This window comes from Hippocampus comes, unplaced genomic scaffold (genome assembly GCF_001891065.2).
Source record: "Hippocampus comes isolate QL1 unplaced genomic scaffold, H_comes_QL1_v1.1 scaffold272, whole genome shotgun sequence".
NCBI lineage: Eukaryota > Metazoa > Chordata > Actinopteri > Syngnathiformes > Syngnathidae > Hippocampus > Hippocampus comes.
This window is the reverse complement of record NW_017805876.1, coordinates 148,765-164,667: the sequence shown is the minus strand read 5'-3', so window position 1 is coordinate 164,667 and position 15,903 is coordinate 148,765. Positions and strand designations below refer to the sequence as shown.

The 15,903-nt window shown below is 43.0% G+C and overlaps 1 protein-coding gene and 1 long non-coding RNA gene across 3 annotated transcripts in view; both read right to left on the bottom strand.

Moving 5' to 3' along the window:
• The window catches only part of xirp2b (xin actin binding repeat containing 2b), an 11,453-nt gene extending 11,306 nt beyond the window's left edge, over positions 1-147 (bottom strand). The window contains exon 1 of the mRNA XM_019888846.1: positions 142-147. Coding sequence (XP_019744405.1) covers positions 142-147 — 6 coding nt within the window. The remainder of the gene's footprint in view (positions 1-141) is intronic.
• Positions 148-291: 144 nt separating this feature from the next.
• LOC109527132 (uncharacterized) overlaps positions 292-15,903 on the bottom strand; it is a 29,145-nt gene continuing 13,533 nt past the window's right edge. Inside the window, exons 1-4 of one of the 2 annotated variants that reach the window (XR_002170476.1) lie at positions 4,443-4,640; positions 2,761-2,900; positions 1,167-1,301; positions 292-374 (exon numbers count right to left, since the gene is read on the bottom strand). This is a non-coding gene — a long non-coding RNA (uncharacterized LOC109527132). Of the gene's footprint in view, positions 375-1,166; positions 1,302-2,760; positions 2,901-4,442; positions 4,641-15,903 lie in introns of those variants that run through there. The other variant, XR_002170477.1, reaches the window with a different exon arrangement.

Sequence of the window (15,903 nt, the reverse complement as noted above, 5' to 3'; positions counted from 1 at the left end):
GCGCATTGTGAGCTTTGTGAAAAACGAACGTTAGCCTCCTCGTACGAAAACAGCAATTTATTCGGACGATTTTTTTTAATGGCAAACGTAAAAGATTATTTTATTAGCCCATCTGCATGACATGTTATTAAACTAGCAAACTTTCATTAGACCAAACGAGATAGTCAGGTTGAATATTTTGATGATTAGATTGTTCGTTGCTTTCAGGTCAGTGAATGCATTCATAACACACATCTAATGGAGTATACCAGGCGTAGAATAACTTGTCAACAGAAGGATCAAAAAGTATGTACCATTGTTTCTTGTTTGGATTGCAGCTGCTGACTGCTTGCAACCACCTGTTGCCCGCTGCTTGACTCCGAGTGTGACATTTCCTGCAATTGTACAAACAATGACAACGGTCGGCTGTGCAGCGCGAACACATGTTAATTTGTCAGAGTAATTAGGAAATAAATGTGAATCACTTCACTTCTAAAACTCTTGGTCAATGATCACGACACAAGATGGTGGCAAGCCACAGCTTGTAAGTAAAGCTCCTCAACTCACTTCAACATAGTCCCTTGGCATTTATATACCGTCGCATACACATGTGTGACTTTGCTAATGCCGAACCGCAAATATCCAAAGTTTCCCTGTAAAGTAATTCAACATTCTGCACCAGGCCACCCGAGACTACCCGCCCGGATATGATATGTCCTTCGAAACAAAAAAAACAAAACAAAACAAACAAAAAAACATGCCTCATTCATGCGAGCATCCCCCCTGGTGCTCAAGTGATGCGAGTCAGCTCCACACGCTGAAGTGTCATCATGCGTGCCATGCTGAAATCAAGCAGGGACCAGACAGTTATCGCAATGCAGTATGACTTCTGTAGAGAGCGGCGGGATGACAAACAACATACCGTGCCACAAAAATAGGCAGAACGCTGTAAATGCGCGTCGGTGCAAATGAGGTGTCGATGTATCGCAAACCTCCATGTTCATTTTCAGAATAAATGGCATATTCTTGCCAGGCTCAACCATGCATGTTAGTGAGCTCAATGAAAGCAAGACATCAGGATTCCTGTCCCCGCTAATGTTTCCCTCTCCTCACTTGATTATAGACATCTCATTCACTTTCATGCAATAGCGCCCATAATTGGGCAAATTGGCCTCTAATATCTGTACCTGCACACTGCTGCGCTGGAAATGGAACTGGGTTACATGTGATGTGGTCGTAGAGATAGTTTCCTGGGTCGTAAATTGTTTCCTCATGCTGGCGAGTCCCCCAGGCACGGAACAGATCTCAGAGTCCTCCATGACCTAATGAAGCAGGGAATATCATTAGCGGGCTCCACCTCACGTATAGAGCTCATCTTCAGCCTGCGAATCATGCTCTAAAGCAGCTGTCTGCAACCTTGTTGTGCGCAACGAACCGGTTTCAAGTCAAGAAATATTTGGATGTGTCGAAACTAATAAAACCAAGTAGGGAAAATGCAGCTCACCGTGACGCTCCGTGTAGCTGCCCGTAATTTGTTTCCCTTCAATTACCCGGTCACATTGAGCTAATGGGACACAATGACACCCAAAACTGTTAATTATGTACTGTCAACTGTTATTATGGTTTTGGTCGCCGTCAGAGCGGAAAATACCACTTGACAAAGACAGCAATTTGGAAATGGAAGCAAGATATTCAGTGCTTTTTGATCATAGTACACGGGGCTAGCTTAGTGAGTGAAAAACATGTTCTCCTTTTTCACTTTCTGAAGAATCTCTCCAAAGATGTTTGTTTTGTTAACTCACTTTTTGCTAGCCTGTGGGCTTACTTTGTATATGTCGAGGCATGGTTTAAAAAAAAAAAAAAAAGTCCCAAGTCCGTGAGCCTGATGGTTTTGCCCTTTGTGACATTTGTAAGCGCCGCCCATCACTCTGACAAATTCAAGCGAACTTTATTACGATCACGCCGTGTTGAAATGAACCTTTGCCACCAGTTACGGGAGTCAGTGTGTCAAGAGTTGGCGATAGAAATACGAATGACTGGCTACGGAGGCAGATAACTAGCTAACTAGCATGGCTAACGTCAGTTTGTCTCCACTCTGACGTTACTTCACAAAGCGGAGAAGAGCACAAAAGTATCTCTACTCACTTTCTGAGAAATTAGCATTTTTACTGTTGCACTATATTTGACTTTTATGGAAAAAAAAAAAACTTCACGTGTACTTCTGTACCCATGAAGCGCGATACAATGATGCAGTGCTGTAAAGGATAATTTTGCCTTATTTATTTTCTCTGTCTGTCCAACTCGATCACAATCCCCTTTCAAAACGCTTACGACCATCTTACGATGCCAAGTTTCCTCTTCGCATTAAAAACCAACAAGTCGCAGGTTGACCACTGTTCCCAGAACAGATTGTGTTTGACCTCATTAAGTCACACACTCCCGAGAAGCCTTGAAAAGTGACGGCAACTTTTTCCTCTTTTCAGCACTCTCTGTATGAGCTGCTCAGTGAGAGTCTTGTTTCCTTCCTATTTATACCCTCTCCTCTATTTGTACTGCCTAGGAAAGGCTGCTGACCCCGCTGGCGAGTCACTCCCCGTTGCCTGACTGTCACCACCTGCACGACGAACACAGCATGACAACAGCACCAATAAAAGGTGACAGCTACCTCGCAGTCAGACAAAAACATTACTTTAACCCTTCGAGGGACAGCGGTTACTACAGTGCACAGCTTATCATGTAATCAGGTTACGGGGTGCATGAAAGGGTTCAACGCCCAAGTACCCTGCTCGGGGGATGGTGTTGGCCGCTCGCTGGGTGGCAGTAGCCTGCTACGTGGATGCTCTACAGTGGGTTGGCGCTTGGCTCTTCTGGTTAAAATGTTTCAGGAGGTCCCGCTCGGCTTTCACGCGTGCTGCCAGCAGCTAAAGACACACGCAGACAAGAAACTGTGGTCAGTTGTTTTTGTTTACAGAAGTCGTCATGTGTGAAGTGGTTGGAAATATCCACGTCACATTGGGAAAAATAAAGATCTCAGAAAACAAAACAAAACAAACAAACAAACAAACAAAAAAGCTTTCTACAGAATCATCTCGGTATTCGCAGAGGAAAATCTGGAAAATTCTGGTGTGGCAGCCTTGACCACAGAGAGGCAGCGTCCTATAGTCGTGCAGACAGTCATTTTTGACAGAGGATAAAGAATACATGCCTGTAAATGATCGTATATAACTAGATGTGTTGCTCCGCTGGTATTAGTCGCTTCTCAAACCGCAGCTATTGATGCTAGCTAGCTGTGAGTCGGGTTACTTGTATCTCAAGGCAACACGGCATTTCGTCAAAAATGTTTCTAGACTACTTTCATAACCTGCAGCGCTATGTATGACTGGCTTCGACCAAACGACTTAACATACTGCAGCTTTGACGTTTTGCTTCATTCAGGACGCGAGTGCAAACGGCCCTGTTTACCCACGTAAGTAAACAGGAAGTCTGTTATTTTAAAATTGATAACGGCTCAGAGAATAATTGCCTTTGGACATGAAGTGTATATTATGATTCATCGCTGCCAGGATAATATTATTAAAAGTAGACAAAGTGGAAAATGAGAGATTTTTTTTTTTCAATGAGGTCTCTTGTTTTTGTTCGCAAAACACAAGATAGCATCATGTTCTCAAACTTTAGTAAAGTCAAGAGACAATCAAAACCGCTGTTACATTGAAGCATTGCACCATTTAGAGGCTCTTTTTATGGAATTAATTAACGTTTCAGGTCGTGAATGATTCGCAGCTTAATTATGTGAGATCTGCCTGCCTTGGAGGCACGTATGTTGCTTAAATCAGACGCCTGAACTTAAGAACTGACTGAAAACTGAAATGAATGCAAATTACAAAACAACCGGCTACAAATTCCAGCTCACCCCTTTAGGGGATACACTGTATATTTATATATGTAGAAACTCTTAAATGTCAGAGCGGATAGTAAAAAGTCAAAGCCAGAAAAGTCCGAGGCTATCTAATGACATGTCATGCATGCGCGGCAAGCTCAAATAACAAGAAAGTGAAGTAATCGAGGCGCCAAACAAAAATAAATGTTGCCTATTTTAAACGCAACCATGAAGGGCCTTGTTGCTTTTATGGAAGCAGTGAGGTCACAGTGTTCCTTTTTTTTTTTGATAACGCCACATTCACACATTGCGGCTTTGATGGGAAATGACTCGCCGCTGTACTGCCCATTTCATGGCTTGTCAAGTTTCTCCGCAGTCGCGCGCCACAACACCTGTAGTAATGCAGAGCGTCGCCTGTTTGGAAGCAGAATAAATCACTTCTCCCCTCGTGGCGGCATTTCAAATTGCCGAGTTAATTTTGTGTTTAGTCGCTGTTTATTTCCCCGCGGCGAAAACATCCATAATTTCAAACTCATGTGGCAACACAAATTCACATAAGGTGAAATCCAATTCATTCATGACCTACCAGGTAAAAAATAGAAGGTGAGTTCTAAGTCAAGAAAAAAAAAAAAAAAAAAAAAAAAGCTCAACGGGTAGATTCCCACACAAGCGGCCACTGCACCACCCCAGCCAGCAGGGTCCTTCCCAATCCAAAGCAAATCCCAGTCAGCGTTGGAGACCAGCTCCAGCAGCGCGTCCACCTTTGGCAGACCAATGGAGAGTGACAGCTGATTTTATTTTGGAACCTCCGCCCACTCCCAAAACATGGCCCTGCTCTGATTTTTTTTTTTTTTTGGGAGCCTCCCCTTGATGATAAAATCAAAAAGTATTTCCCCTCACAGATGCCACGAAGCAGCAGCTCACACCCGTTGCATCATCATGGTACCACTGCACTGTGAGGTCAACGCGCAAACCACTCGCCCACCGGGCCGCCCTTTTCTCACAATGTTGATTTGAATTTGATTAATTGTTTAGCCCTAATCACCCCCCCCCCGCCCCGCACCCCCTCCCTCACCCCTGCAATCGCATGGCATGCAGCAGCTGTTACAGTCTGTCACGATATGCCAAATTGCATTTTCCCGGCCGATCACTCCAAAATTCATCATGATTATCCCCACACCGCGCAACACGGGCGCCCGCCAGTCGTCAATTCAGGTGACGGTCAACGGCGTTGCACCGCGCGGTGGGTCCCAAATGGGGCCAATGATGAAACGGTAACGTGAAAGCCAGCGGGGCGTACGCGGGGAGCAGTAAATCCGACACGAGACACCTTCGAGTGTTGAATGCGTGGCAGCTCATCTTGTTCGGTCCAGACGGAGACGGTGGCGCCCGTCTAGCTCGGGGTCTCTTGTAAAGGCAAAACTAATGTTCGTGTCCGCCAGGCATCTGAACACACGCCCGGTGAAAAGATCCTCAAATCTTCTTACGGCCCCCCCTGTTTCACAGAAATTTTCAACACGGGCAGTTTAATTTAGTGGGAACACTTTTCAGAAGGCTTTTTTGGAAGGCATTTCAGAACCCTGACCTCAACCCCACAAACTCATTGATTTTCATTACATATGTTTACCGCCACCGACGGGGATGTATACGAAAGCACCCCAGTAGCGCAGCACAATTGGCGTGTGTGGTGAAGACGGGGGTGGGGAGGGATGGGTTGGCTAGCGAACAACTTTACATCATCCGTAAATCTTCTTTCAGTTCCTTGTAAACGTACTTTGGTGCACTGACTTCAGAGAGGTTGTTTCAGGTTTCGCCATGTTGAACTTATTTCAAGACAATGAAAGAAGCCCCTTAGACTGGCCGGGAATCAGGTCGGCTGTGCTCACTCCCACAACGGCGCAAATGCCCCTTTCCGATTGCGTGTTTCCACAAAAATATCCAAAGAAGGAAAACCTCCATCCATGCGCAGAGTGAGACAGCACTTTGCGCTAGACTTGCGCTGGACAAGAAAACAGGGCCCTACAACCGTAAATTTATAACACGCCATTCAAGGGAGCCAAACACGCTTCTGTCACCAAAATGAAATTTTCATGGCAATTTTAAGTGTGATGAAAAAGGCAAACTCAACACTCCTGACGTTCAAAATGATATGCGGATTCCATTGCCGATTTAGAGTATGAACGAGAGAGGATTTAAAGGTAGGATAAAATTCATGAACTTGTCGGCTTATTTTCTTTTCACGATGACCCTGATTTATGCAGTTTGCACCGAACGATCCATTGTAGCGCAGTTGGGCGCGCACGCGCACACACACACACACACACACACACACACACACACACACACACACACACACACACACACACACACACACACAGATTAGCTGCGTGGTGACCCGGTGAAGTTTTAGACGACGCTCAGATTCCTTTGAGGCGCTGCGGCTGAGGACAGGGGTCAAAGGTCACGGATGTGGGAACTGGAACCTTGTGAACACTTTTGTATTTTATCATACAGGATGATGATAACACGAAGCAGTCATTCAATCGCAGGACACGCTTCGAGACAAATTCTTGTTTTTTTTCGGGATGTTTTTGATTAATTACCTAGTGGTTCACACGTCTGCCTCACAATGCTGAGGTTCAGGGTTCGAATCTCGGCGAATCTCGGCCCGTGTGGAGGTTTGCATGTTGGACACAGGCAGGAGACTTACATGGAGCTAATGCAGCAAACGTGGTTGGTCTCCAGAGTGAATATATTGCCGCTGCTTTCTAACTTCCGCTTTGGTTTGGGGGGTGGGGGGGGTTGGCTCTCAGCCCTACAACTAAATACCCAAACGTAAGTATTTGCTGGAGAGACTTAAAAGTGTGAACGAGTCAATCTTGGCTCCTTTGGCTCACTCAGCCTGCCGCTGTTATTATCGGTGAGCTCTTTGTCACGCCGCTTGATTAAATAAGAGCGAGGCCTCGGAGCTGTTTGCATCACGCTTGCAGGATATTCATTCACGAAAGCTGTCAGATGTTTTTTTTCTTCCCTGTCTATGATGAGATCCCAGTCAGCCAATTCACAGATTCTTTATGATGTCATCAAACACAAGCTTCTCCTAATTATCTTGCCCGTACCCGACACAAGAAAATGTCATGTGTTGGAAATGTGCTGCCAATTCAAGAACAACCATGTCGAAGGAACATGAAAATTAATTATTGATGTATTTTTTTTTTTGGGGGGGGCTCGGAGGGTGATTTTTAAAATTGCAGTCTGCTTTCCTTCTGACGCACTCTGGCAGCTTGGCATCTCTTCCGCCCCGTCCTCCAGTGCGCATTGCATGCGGACCGCCGACAGATGCGCCATGGGACGCATGTCAATGAGCAACATCTCTTCCAGATGACACCAGAAGTGAGGCGGCGCATCGGCGGCGATCAAAGCCTCCATTCATCCCGGAGCACAATTTAGTCTTCTTGTTCTTTATCGGGCACCCGCACTTCTTAGCGCAGTGATGCATTGGGATACTTTGAATGGCCAACTGAGCTTTAATTAATTAAATGATAATGTGGCTATCTGCCCACCGCTCCGCCCCCCGCTTTTCCACCCCTTCAAAAAAAAAGTGCGCCAATTTAACACAAGCATTTGGAAAATTAATTTCCTCTTCGGATTGTCTGGGGGGGGGGTAATAAAAGATGTTGGGAGTGAACTGAAGCAAGGGCTGCAGATTAGAAAGAATGATGGCGGTGATGTGCTGCAAAAAGAACTGCTTGTGTGTGTGTGTGTGTGTGTGTGTGTGTGTGTGTGTGTGTGTGTGTGTGTGTGTGTGGCCCTTCGACAACAGGATGACATCACATTGCTCGACGCCGCTCGACGGCCTCGTAAGCTCGCTCTCATCAGCTCTCGTTGCTCAATCGCTCAATGGGGTGACAATGTAAAACGAGCGTGACAGGACGTGACTTGTTCATTATCGTCGAGGCTTTTATCTTTGACAAGCTGCTTCGTGTCGGCTTCATTCATTTTCGAAAACACAGATCGAATCCGGACACGAGGAACACATACAATTTACCCAACGCTGCCGCTGTCCTCAGAAAGACAAAGACAAATGAATAATGGAGGACCGTTAGGATGGCAAGGCTAATGATGTTGTTGCAGCGGCATAGATAAAAGGTCCTAACCCACAAACTGGATCATTTGGACTTCTTAAAATGTGCAGTTGTGGGTTCGTCAACATAATTACATGGGTTTATTTATTAAAAAAAAAAAAATCCACTTGATAATTTCTCTTCCACTTTTCACTGGGAGTTTGACTCGATCCCAGGTGACTTTCCAACCATTCACAAGAAGGCTCTCACTGAGTGGCAAGCAAGTGCACACACATTTTTGGGGGCAGGTGCTAAAGCTTTAAAAAAAACAAAAAAAACAAGAGTGCCCATTGCCAAAATTATTGATATTATAAAGAAAAGCAGTGTATTTAAAACAATCAACACAGTCACAAAAAGAATCATGAACAAAGAGGCTGAAGAGAAGCGATAGTGGAGATAAAAAGTCGAACCCCCCCCTTCAAATGCCAGGTTTTTGTGGTACCCCCCCCCCCCCAAAATGAGATCATTAAAACATTTTCCACTATTAGTTAACCTGTACGACTCAACTGAAAAAAAAAATGAGAGGGGAAGTAAACAACAAAGAACTGGGTTGCACAAGTGCGCACACCCTCTTATAAACGGGGATGTGGCTGTGTTCGGAATTGATAAAGAAGTTCAATTTTGCCAAGGACTGAAATGGCCCTCAAATATCAAAACGCTACCCAACTGTTGTGCCTTCATGAAAATCATCACTACATTGCATAAAGCGCCACAACATTTATGGACACAAAAATAAGTTGAAAATATACTGTACAGTTTATTATTCTAATTTATGCAAATACTCATGTGGGCGTCCGACAGACGATGATCAACAAGGTTAGCTAATAATCACCACTCCGGGGCTGTAAAAGTTTTACTTTTAAAGCTTTTTTTTTTTTCTTATTGTCGCGATAGGAATAATAATGAGGAAAAAAATAAAAAATAAACTCCCGCAGGTGCATCTCCTGCTCCTTCAGTGGTAAAAGCGATTAGAAAAATGGGAAATGTATCAAATGGAGTTTTAATGCTTTCATGCATGAAGTGGAGGCGTGGGGGGGGGGGGGATGCAGGGACAAGGAAACGCAGAGTGAAAATGATCACGGGAGGATGAATGTGAAGCCTCATCATAAAATGTATTTGATTCTCAAACTGACACTGTGATTTCATTGAGTCCCGCACGACGGCAAGAATACGGTCTGGTTGCTCGGGGGTATGAATACATTGAAGTCTTTGCAAACCGCCCAACAGGAATGTCACGCGTTAGCTGTGCGGTGGACAGATTGAGACAGACTGTACATCAGATGCCGTTTAGTTTATAGTGGCATGAACGGAGGGGGGATGACTTGAAGCGACAACTCAACGAAGGAATTACAAAAGCCGCCGTGTCCCCCCCACACACGCACAGACACACACAAATGCACAGGCAGCGTTAAATCACCACTCAATGATGTCACCGAGGTAATGCTTTGCGCACTGAGCATTGAACCAGCTCCTCCGCTCGCTGGCCGCACATCTGCTTCCTCGGCACAATGACATTAGCAATGCAAATGAGCCAAATTTTAAACTTTGATTACCTGTGAAGTCAGCGACTGTTCAGTATGCGCCTCATTACGGCGCCGCCGACAATCTGATGAATAAAGCAAATATCGGTACCACAACGACGCGGCCGTTGCCCTCAAAAATGATCCAAACCCTGTTGCAAATTGTATTTCTTTGAAAAGGTTACAAAACCTGCAGTAGTTTGCAGTGAACCAGAAAAAAAAGAAGTGAAATTAGGGGATGCGTCAGCCATAAAGGCTCGGTTCAGTTTTCTATTTCAAATTCGGCACGGCATTCCGATATTTGATAATGACATGATGTCTGGCAAGTGGAATGAAATGTGATTTATTTTAGTCATTTAGCGCATTGAAAATGAGAGTCTACATTGGATGGGCGCTATTGGTGGGGGGATGGGGACCTGGCTGGCCTGCAAATTGCTAATATCGGCGTATAATCGATGTTCATTAGAAATGCATGGGGGGGGGGCTATTTAAAAAAAATTTAAAAAACGATTTATTTGTTTTAGATCACCCAAAAATTCAAAAACACTTCTCATAAAATATAGTTGTTAGCTCCTGATTTATCCCCTGTCCCCCCCCCCACAAAAAAAACCTCATAAAAACTGGAATTGTAAACATTTTACCGCTCTATCTCCCAAACTGAATCCTCTCAGGTTTTCATTCTCTCCACAAATTGTCTTCAAACATGAATCATGTCTTTGCAAACAAATCCCTGAATTCGCCTGACAGGGTCTTCTATATTTCCAATGTCATTTGGAAAAATTATTCACCCGTTTACGATGCAAAACAGGTTGACCTCTGATATCTGTTTCCGCTTCAAAAACGATGCGAGGTTTTTTCGATACAATTAAATCGTGTGTAACTGTATGTGACTTTCCTTCGATTGAGGATGTGATGAAGTACCTCGTCGCTGAATGAGCGAAGGGCCTTGGAGGGAGTACGTAAGATGATGTATCCATGGTAACGAGGCGTGCGAGTCCTTGACGACTGTCGCGTCATAATTGAGAAATGAATCACGCATTTGAAAGACTGAAAATGAAGGCCAGTATCTTTCATTACATTGATTTGATTAGCTCGGGACGCATCTGGTAAATTTGTGCACACATGCCAGTACACACACAGACCAACACACAAAATAATTTTTCTCCCGCCCGGTCTGAACATGCTCACATCAGCAACGAGCAGCAGCCCTGAGATTATGCCACACCCTTGTGTTGTGTTAATTCTGAAGTCTTCCCACATATCTCTCAGATCAATAATTTTGAAAAAAAAATCGAACTGCGATTTTCTTTCCCCCATATTGCGATTCAATTTGAATTTATTTATTAGGGTTCCATGATTTTTTTTTTTTTTTTTTTTTAACAAACACAACCAATAATTGACTGCATTATAATATTTTGGTCTTATAGCTTAGGCGTGAACACAACAACAAAGAGCTAAACACAAAAGCAAAAACAACAATCCCCCCCCCAAAAAAAAACACAAATTTGTGCAAAACAACAACAAGTAAATACAACATATCAAAAACCACCAAAACAAAACAGCAAATCAAAACACAAAAACAACTAAACACAAGAGAAAATTTTCAAAAATAAGTAAATAACTAAATAAAACAACAAAACGCTAAACACAACAGCAAGCCAAAAAGCACAAAAAGATTAACTAAACAAAACATCAAAAACAAATAAAACACAACAAACAGCATATTAAAAAAAAACACAAACACTAAACAGAACAACAAACCCAAAATAACCACCAAAACAAATAATGGAACAAAATAACATCAAAGCTAACGCAACTAATTGTTTTTTTTTTTTAAATACAAAAACAAACAACGACACTAACCTACCAGAACAGCTCAACATTGTGAGGAGAGCTCCGATTCATCGCTGAATGGACGAAAGCACCGCCCGTCACTCGCGCCGCTAGCTTGAAATCGCGCGCCGGCTGCTAATACCATTTCATTGTTTTATTTGCTGTTGTGTTTTGCTTTTTTTTTGTTGTTCTTTCGTTTCGCTTTTTTTTTTTTAAATTGCTATCATGTTTAGTTGCTTGTTGTTGTGTGTTTTTTTTTACTTCAGGGCCACCGTAGGTTTGCGCTAAAACGAAGGCAATTCATAAGACCGATAAACATGTGCTTTGAAAAAAAGCGTAGGCCGCACTGTGGCTCATCATACTCGGTGTGATGCGTTCACAATCGTGTCCTTGGTTTCACGCGTCGCATTTGGGTATGCTGATTGGACATATGCCGTTTGATGTTTTTCCACGCCTGGGACACATGCAGTGAAGTGAGAAGCTTCGTGTCTGTCGCCTGACCGCGCTGGGGACAAAGCCAAAGGTTGTCATTAGCGGGTAGTGGAAAACAGCAATTACCGAGTTGCATGTTGAGCGCAAATCACGGGAGGTGATTGCTCCAACAAAAAAATAATAAAATATTTGGCATAGTGTCACATACAGAATGAGATAATTCCAGAAAAGAAAAAAAAGAAAAGTGTTGCATGCACAAAATAAATAAATGTTTCAGAAAAAGAACTGTACACAGTATAGAATGCAATATAAATATAAGTTGCATATATGCATCTTATGCATACATAAGGTGGCTGTGCTATTTACAATGGTTACAGGTTTTCACGCATGTTTATTCAGCAGCCTTTATTGTCCTTTATTTAAAAAAATAATACAGCAACATGTAAAGAATTAAACACATTTTGACACATTTTTGCGGCTCCTTGCGTGCACGCCTTGGCGGCAGTAACATTCGTTATTCTTCACAGAGTATAAAGAATATATACCCGAGTATTCTTATATTATATGTCTACATGTGTTATCACGATCAAAAATCATGCAGGACTGTATCTATAGTTTGGTGAAATTGCTTTTTTGAGTAGGCAAGTCCTGTGTGATGGAGGTTAGCACGTCTGCCTAAGAGTCAGCTGGGATAAGCTGCAGTTCAAATAAGGATAAGTTCTGTCGAGAATGGATAGATGGATGAAATTGGAGTCGATAGCATCACACAGAGTTACAAAAGAAAAAAAAACCTATGCAAAGTGGTTTTCGGTTTTTAGCCTTGGTTGAAGCTTTTCTGCAATGAAAAGAAACCAAGGGAACCCGATGTTGAATAAAATATGCGCTTCAGAATTCTCACATTGATTTTCGTCCATGTTTCCAAGTCAAGCCAAAAAAAACACTGTTTTACTGTTTCTAAAGACTCGAAAGGCCGCATTTCACCCTCAAGCGCTCATGTTAGATTTTACAGAGAGAAAGCACACATCAACCCTCGCCTCCTGACCTCTTGCTGAAACATAAGACCCACATCCTGAAGGGAATTTGATATTTCAAATTTCCAAATTTCATCACACTGGCAGAATAAAACCAAACAGTGTGAAGTGCTACGACCCCCCCCCCCGAATCCGAAGTCTAATCCAGCGACACAAAATTTGGATGGCTTTCAGAGTGAAACTTCACGTTCACAATTTGTTTGTTTATGAGAAAATCTCATTATAAACCAAAGTGCTTTGAAAATATATTCTCACATTATTACTGTGCTTTTCATTGCCGAACACAGAAATGAGGAACGACTTCACATTTATTAAGCGGAACTATAAATTTAGGAAATCAACAAAGAACTTTTCTGATGATGACTAGATCATCCTCAAATGTTTTCGGGAAGATTATGCTGTGTCTCCCTCAACTTGTTTGTGGTAGGAGATTATACGAAACTGGTGGAGACAGGCGAAATGTGAATGAAGAAAAATCCCCCCCCCCCCCGCACTGCCCCAAAATACAGGAAGGAACTCATGAAGTACGTTTCCTTGAAACTAAATTGGACAGGAAAAGGAACAACTTACAGGGACCACGAGAACAAGAGCGGAGTACAGCGACAAGAATCCAACTAAAGACTGCACTGAGCAGTTAATCTTAGCAGACACAGTTGAGAAAACACAAGGGTGTGTAATTGGCTGACACAGGCAAGGCAAACTAACAAGGCCAGGTGCATGTGCTAGATGTCGAATTCCCCAAAAAATGGAGAGGCTGAAAATTGCTGAGCTGTGAGTAAGGATAGTGCAAAAGGAAAGTTGAGGTCTGGGTCAATTAGCGATAATTCAATTTCAGCGAGATCTAGAAATCAGGCAACGGACTTTGTGTTATTGTGTTAAGTTTAACTTTTATTAGCTTATTTCTATTTTGGGGGCGCAATATTTAAAAAAAATCTCACTAGGTACTGTGTCATAAAAAAATGGATCAGTGGATCCCTACTAATCGCAGGGGCAAAGTGAAAACAAAAAAGTCCAGCATCCTGAGGCTGTACATCCTGTAGATAGATAGATAGATGGATAGATAGATAGATAGAGAGATAGATGGTCAGCAACTTAGCTAGCTCGATTGATTAGTAGCGAGCTAGATAGACAGAGACACAGACAGATAGCTAGCTAGCTGGCTAATTAGCCAGATAGATAGATAGATAGATAGATAGATAGATAGATAGATAGATAGATAGATAGATAGACAACATGTAATATGTGCCATAGTGCTGGGCGATACCGCACAATGATACGGTACAGAGAGCTGGACTCCGCCCAACACTTGCTGCGACGTTTAACCAGCAAGTGCAACTTAGCATAACATAGAGAAAAATCCCGACTAAAGACCTTCTGTGGTCAACCGACCAGATGGGACTTTTAACGCTGATAGCTTGTCCTTCCATCTGTCCGAGCGGTTTGTATGACAGGCCTGTTTCCATTCGAGAAACTCATTGTCAAACATAACTGAGCGCGACAGACTATTTCAAAAATGCTGGTGTAAAAGGACTGCTGTTGGAACCAATTTTCAACATTTTCTCAGAAACATAATCCGCTCTGCTATTTTCCAAGGTTAATACCGGCGTCCATTGTATGCACTTAGTTTGTCGTCATTTTCAAGGAAATTGCATTTCTTTTCAAAGGCAGTGCATTGACAACAGCATGAGAGACAACTTCAAGGAGAACTTCCAAGCCAGCGCTCACTTTAATTAGATCTGTACCATTTAAAGGAGGATTACAAGTAGGGGGACTTGATTTTGTGTCAGGATTATTCAAAAGATGGGGCTTTTCCCTGACACCCAGGTCATTCCATGATTGCGATGACTACGTATGTTGAGGTTCTATCGCCAATTGCACTGGTCAAGGAAAAAGTTGCGACAAGATTTCCCAAACAGTTTACACTGATGCCTGAAATATATTTTTTGGTCAGCTCTGAGCAGAGACCACACGTAACGCGAAGCAAATGACAGCTATGTGACAGTTATGTGAGGGTGGAATTAATTGCGAGACGTGGCTCCGCACCGTCTTCATTAACCAGTCCATCGTCAGCTGACGTTTTACTCCACCGCAACATGTTTCAACTCCAGAAAATGCGAGTGGCCTCCATGCTGGAGGAAAGCGGCACAGCGTAACCAAAAATGCATAAATGTGTACTGCGCATGTCACTATGGCAGAATAACTTCAGAGAAACAATGGCCGAGCAAAAACACACACACAACCAACATTGGTGGCAACAGGGGATATATTTAACAGCTGCCTGCGCTGTGACATAGTCGTGTCTGACACTCAATATCGGCACCAAAAGACACCACGGACACGCTAAAGAAATCTAAAATTAAATGTCTCAAGTGACAAAAGAAAAAGCCCCATGACTTAAAGTAGGTTGACCCACTTTGCAGTAGTTACACCGTGGAATAAATAGACAGTAGTTCATTTGGACGTCATGTATAAGTTACGTGTTTGCGACAAGTGAATGATTTATGGCATGGGGGTCCAATAGTTGTCTCAAATGGCGTCTGTGCGACCTGTCCACTATTTCAAAGTTAAAAGACAAACATCCATTTGGGAGACGCCATTGTGCCTCGCTCTTGCTGTGTCAAGCCACTTGACGCCTTGTCAGCTTCTGTGCAAACGTGGCGCAAACGTGTCACCGCCACCTTCAAGCCGAGTATGTTAATGTGCACACATTGGGGGGGCGTCATGGCTTGATTTTTCTTTCGTCTGAGTTTGTCTGTAAACGAATAATACCTCATGAGGTTCAGAACATGTTAGAATTACATGCAATTTTGTGTATCGCCTTTCAGTCCACTAGATTAATGCTAATGCTATATAGCATCTACACTACAATGCTTCATTTCATCACTTTACGCAGCACAGTGAACACAGACGGTGGTCGGGTGGACGTGCGTAGAGTGACGAGTGCTGTATTGATGAGCTAAGAGAGGAGCTGAGCTGTCTGTTTTATGCCTCCAATTGACCAAGGCAGGAACATCAGAAGGAAGAGCAATTCAGTTGATGCATGCAGTGTGATTAAAAAAAAAAAATAAAAATAATAATAATTTTTTTTTTTTTTACTTATTTGTAAT